The sequence below is a fragment of the Corvus moneduloides genome, chromosome 2 (genome assembly GCF_009650955.1).
Source record: "Corvus moneduloides isolate bCorMon1 chromosome 2, bCorMon1.pri, whole genome shotgun sequence".
Taxonomy (NCBI): Eukaryota; Metazoa; Chordata; class Aves; order Passeriformes; family Corvidae; genus Corvus; species Corvus moneduloides.
Genome location: NC_045477.1, coordinates 12,693,657 through 12,699,656, shown reverse-complemented (window position 1 = coordinate 12,699,656; position 6,000 = coordinate 12,693,657). Strand labels below are relative to the sequence as shown.

The 6,000-nt window shown below is 37.5% G+C and overlaps 1 protein-coding gene across 1 annotated transcript in view; it reads left to right on the top strand.

The window, feature by feature from the left end:
* Positions 1-1,565: 1,565 nt before the first annotated feature.
* The window catches only part of TMPRSS15 (transmembrane serine protease 15), a 51,081-nt gene continuing 46,646 nt past the window's right edge, over positions 1,566-6,000 (top strand). Inside the window, 3 exon segments of the mRNA XM_032093848.1 lie at positions 1,566-1,710; positions 4,870-5,000; positions 5,291-5,358. Coding sequence (XP_031949739.1) covers positions 1,566-1,710; positions 4,870-5,000; positions 5,291-5,358 — 344 coding nt within the window.

Genomic DNA, 6,000 nt, shown 5'->3' with positions numbered 1-6,000 from the left:
GTTAAAATTATTGCTGAATGAGCACGAAAAGTTACAAAGACACTACTGTGCCACATTTCAGCTGTGCTCAGCACTACAAATATAATCTGGTTGTAAGTATACATATATATCTGCACACATTTGTATTCATATATGTGTGTCTGTGATACACAATATACACAAAAGCAATTCCTACTCTATCTAGCATGATGACCCAGAGATCTCATCCATTTGCAAGATACAGAGTTTGCTCTTGCTCTGTAAGGGCAATATGATTAAGCTGCACTGAATTTTGTTTTAAAAGCTTTGGGTTTAAGTAAATAGTTATCTCTTTTCAGTAGGGTGAAATATTACTATATTGCTTTCATTATGGTATGATATTACACTAAATCTAGGATCCTACTGTCAGGCCAAGATTTTGGTTGTGATTTAGTGCTTTATATCCAATCATTTGTGTTGCAATCCTTTCAAATACTGCAGTTCTCAAAGACTGGGCAGAGAACTGCTGTGTCATCCAAGAGTCTTATTTCAAGACTTTCTCATTTCTTCCTGATTTATATTATCTCCATTTCTGTCAATTAACAGATAGGTAGAGCTTCTCTCTTCCAAAGATTGACTCAGAAGTTTCCCTTTCCTTTCACAGGCAGGAATATGGCTGGTGTGCTCAGATTCTCCACAAGGAAGAGTGTCATACCACAAATCTGGGTTTAGGACTCTGAGAGTCAAAAACAGTAACTCACAGGGCACAAAACATAGAATCAGTATGACTTTACTTTTCTGAAGCTCAAAAGTTTTGACAGATTAAATTTATAACCAAATGTTTATACTGGTTGCTACACTGCCCGTTTAATTTACTCTTGCTCTACTAAGGCTGCAGCTCTGGCCATCCACAGGGCTTTAACTTTATCAAGGACTTGCATCCCATGGCACATTTATGCCTGGCAAGAAAATACAAAACAAGCATGCATTTCATAATGTCTTTTCTGATTAGTTCTCCAGTTCTGTGGTCAAAGAACCATGCCTTACACAGATTAAATTTGTGGTGCTGAATTACTGTTCAGTGCTGAACATGTTGCTGAGCTATGGCACATTACTAAACAATTCATTTCCCAGCACTTCCTTTATAAATAAAATTATTTTTAAAGGAATTTTTAAGTAGAATGAGGAAAGATACAGCTTTCACTGTTGTCTTCATAATTGCCCTTGTGAGGAATTAGCAAAAGAAAACTCTCTAAGCAATAAATTTGGCAGCAATATTTTATATCGTCACTTAAAAATATCAAATTACAAGAAATAGTGCAAATCCAGTGACTAACCTTACATTTCTGTGGGTTTGCTTGTTCTTTATCTGAGACATAACCTTCAGTGTTTCCCTTCTGAGGGAATTTCTTTTCTTCTTATTTACATATCCTGTTCATGAATATGACTGTTCAAGAATGTTGTAAAAACCTATGTCAGTGAAGTTTTATGGTGTAATTAATTTACAAGCATCTCCTATATATATGTATCTCCGTGTGGATTATTACCCTCCTTTTCAGGCTGCGTCTTTTGTCAGTCCTTAATTCACACAAGTTTTTGAGACAGAAATGAAGCGGAAAAGATCATCTGATAAGAAATATGTTCCTCTTAGTATCTATGAGATTTTGTTTGCTTCTCTGCTTGCAATTTTTGTGTGTGTTTGTGTTGGACTGATTGTACTTTCTTGGTTATCAATCCAGGAGTTGGAACGAGGTGAGTAGCCAACCTTTAGCTACAGACCTTTAGGAGTTCTTCAGACTTTGAAGCCAGTGCTGCTATAATTGTTAGTTGTATTTCTTATTTTATGCTATGCTTTTAACGCTGGGGGCAGGGGAAGTGGTGTTTTAGGGTTTGTTATGTGTGAGTTTTTTCCTCCCCTGAAAATTGATGTGAAAAAAATAGGGGAAAAACAAAGCATTGGAATCATGCTCTGAAGCCATATAAAATAATTTTCATGGTTTAGGCTTTGGGAAAGGTCCTTGAGATGCAATCCAAGCTATAAAGCTTTGGTTATTCCACCATATTCATCAACTAGAGAAGGTAATATGTAAAACTGAGAAATTTTGCCTTTTTCTCCTTGTATGAGGTTTGACTCAGAAGACAAATCCACTGAAAGGCTGATAACCCACCGGAATTTGTGGGGCCCGTCTCTTGGAATCTATTAATTTTTTTATTTAAAAAATATTTTAAAGTAATTTATTGGTGTGAGACAGATCCAGCCCCAGTCAGCTGCCAGCCCCATGTAAAGCTCAGGTAAAGCCATTCTTAGTCCTTGTCCAATGCTCAGAACGTGAGGGAAGAAGTTACTGATACTGAAAGCAAACTAAATTAAAATATCAATGTTGCATAATTTTCAAATGAGACTGAAATTTTGGTTAAGAAATCTTGTGGATATAAGTTAAATGGAAAGGCCACACCTGGAGGACTGCCTCCAGTTAAGGGCTCCAAAACACATAAAGGATATGGAGCTATTGGAGCATCTCAAGTTGATTATTTTAGCAGAAAAATTATTCTGCTACATTGATGATTTTGCTGCTTTCATTAATGAAAACTCCATACTATTTCATTCTGAACCTCCTGAAGACTACACTAGACTTATGTAAAAAAAAACCAACCAACCAAAACCGTTTTGTCAGAATATCGTGTTTGTTCCTTCAGTTGCCATGGTTTTTACTTCCAGATTTTAAAAACTGCACCACCTACTGATTTCTTACCTTCTTACCAGAATGCTATCACACTCCAGTAAAATAAAAGGTGTGTTACTGAATCTAGAGAAAGGCTTTAACTTAATGACTTTGTTTTTAGAAGATACATAGGCAAGATATTGTCCATGTACAAATATAATTAAAAACCATTTTTTAAATTATAGTTGATATATACTTTAAAAAGGCCTTTGATATTTAGAAATATTTTTTAAACAGATTTGCAATTGTTTTAAGGACAAATGGCCTTCAAAGAAGCTCAAAGCAGTCTGCTATTACCAGTTGATATTAAATTGGTGTCACTATGCGGTGCCTTCCATCATAAGCTGTTCATTGTAGTATTTATTGCTTATCTGCTGTTATGATTCAATTATTAAAAGTATTAGAAAAACCTCTGCCCAAATTAAGGTGCAAATGAGACCATATGCCAAAGTCAATAGTATGGATTTTATTTAACAGCAGGAGAGTGAGAGAGAGAGAGAGAGAGAAAGGAAGAAATAAGAAAGAGAGCATTGGGGCAGGAAGAGTAAGGCGGAGACAACTTAAGTAGAAAATATCACGACTCTGTGGATCCCAGTGGCATCCTGTTGATTCTCTTCTTCTTCTTGGTGGTGAGGGTTTCCTGAAAAACACAGAATCCAATGGATTAATATACATTTGGGCCAGGTGGGAATGCCCAGGTACCTCCCCCAGGAGGGGGACAAGTTTGACATAGTCTCTTGCAAGACTCTGGATCCATTGCATCACTTGGCATCGCACGCAGTACTCTGGTGCAAGGCCTCAGGAATGGGTTTGGGGAGTGCTTTGGGGGAGTCTTTGATGGATTATGACACCCCCTCAGCTGCCTCTCACAAGAATGTCCCGTGGCTGTGGCCTGTGGGGTTGGCAGTTCCACAGCTGGGCCAGTTTGTGTAAGGGAGGATGGGTGTTCAGTGCCTCCGACCAGAGGTTACATCACACATCTGAAACCTCCTCCTCTCCCCACCTTGGTTGTGGGGGAGTCTGTGCAAACCTGGCCTCTCTGGGCTGTGGTCTCCCCCATCCCAAACCCAGCCAGTGATGATTCTCAGCACAGCTGCTGGGTTTGGCTTTCTGGTGGATGAGTTCTTCTCCCTCAGCCTTTTCCTAGACCTTTTTCCTAGGCTTGAGATGATTGAAAAATAGTGTCACATTTATCTCAGGTTTCCTTAGATGGTTTAGCTCACAGTCCAAAGTTCCAGTCAGGCATCTTCAAGGAGGGGTGGGCTCCTGTGGTCACAGCTTCTTTGGGCAGTTTTGCCATAATGGGAAAAAATCTCTCATAGCAATGTTTAAGCCATGAACCATAATATTTCAGTTCCTGACATCTGCTTTTGTCTTAAAACTTGTTTTTGTGTTAATGCCTTCAAACACAGCCTAAAATACCACTGCTACTCCAACTGGTAAGCAAAAGGCATTTCCTATCATTCAACTTTAATTCAGCTATTTTCTGAGAATTTCCAGTGTGTTGCACAGTGAAGAAATAAGTTTTGAATGCATAATGAATTATTTTATGTATACCTCATGTCCTGTAGCATATTAAATCAAGATTAAATTTGCAGCAATGACCAATTATCTAATTTCTTTATAAATTCTCCCAGAATTTCATTCATGTATTGGTGAAAAAGGTCAGGTCAAAAATAGCTTAACTATTCTGGATGTTTCCAGTGCCATCATCAAAACCAGCTTACAGATAAGGAAAAGGGCATAGCACAAATACAGAAAGTGTGAGGCAATAATTCATAATATTTTTAATCCGGAACATATGAAAAACTCATAATTCACTATTTGCCTTCCCATGTATCTCTGTCCCCCATGTTAGACATAATTGGGCATATCCTTTGTATGCCCATATTGTATCCTTTATCTACTCACAGTGTTCCTGGAAAACAGCACCTAAAACAAAATTGAAAGTAGTGAGAACAAAGGGCAAATAGTATTCATAAAAGTATTATTACAGTTGTAACTATTGTAAACATCAAAAAAGTCTATTTTTTTCTTTAAACTCAGGACTAGGCAGAATGACTCCGATTGCAAAGCAAAACAAAAATCTAGAAGTTATTGTATTGATGATCTGTGTGGAATGAAATCTAATGCAGTATTTTTCATTTCTTTCTATATGATTAAAACACCTTTATTTTTAATTATTTAGCTGAAGCAGATGTGAATACTCATGACTATATGGGAATATTTAAAATAGTCTCTGGCACATCTTTCACTCCTGCCTTGCAAAACAGTTCATCAGCTGATTTCAAAGTCCTTGCCTTTGATGTTGAAAAATTGGTAAGAACCTATGAACCTGTGGTTAATTCAAGAGTATTTATAGGTACATTAATTCCCTAACATTAACTGCTGTTTATGGCTTTTTCTTTCCAAAAAAAAGAGATATTTCAGGTCCTAAGCCTGGTCAGAACTCAATATATTCCTTGTTTGTCAAAGTCAGTGAATCATCAAAGAAATGCCTTGCTTGTGTACTCTACAAAAAGTTATTTCGTACTAAAACCATGATTGTAGTGTGAGAATTTGTGTGGTTTTAATTCCTGTATTGTTCAAGATTTCTCTTTTTCATATAGATACAAAATATCTTTCAAGAAAGTGATCTGAAATACGAATTTGAGAGATGTGAAATTTCCCAGTTCAAGTAGGTACAGCTTAATTTAACTTTGAAAATAAGTGTCAAAAATCCTCACTTAGATATTTCTCTCAGAAGTACTTACCCTGATTTTCAAGTCATCCTTGGTAACGTCCTGTATTATCCCTTTCACATCTTCCATCTTCCAAGTGCTACTGTGCTAAGTTTGACACCAATGTGTTTCCTTGGGCAAACTTCCTTCTCAAGCTGATGTGTGTCTATGCCTTGGCCAAACCAGTAAGGCTGAGCCCTAAGACCCATTCACAAAACTCTGTATTTTAAAGAACTGCTAAATTATTTTTTTGCCAAGGTGCTGTTTGCAGGGTTGCTGATCCTTGCTATCTAGAAGAAATTTCAGGTTAGAAATCTCCTGGCATAAGCCTCGAGGCTCAGGCACTCATATGTCCCTATGGATATGGATCCACTTAAGTCATATTCCTTAGGGCATTAGCAGCTGAGGCTGTCATTTGACACCAGGAAAAGCTGGAGCCTGTGTGTCCACAAGATTCTATAAAATTGGTACACTAAGATCTGCTTCATTTAGTAAAGCTTGTTTGACCTCATTTTCAATATCTGGGTGTGTTGGGTGTCCTACTGAAGGCCAGCTGACAAGAATGTCCAGGTTACACAGCCAGGTCTGTAGTGTTAATT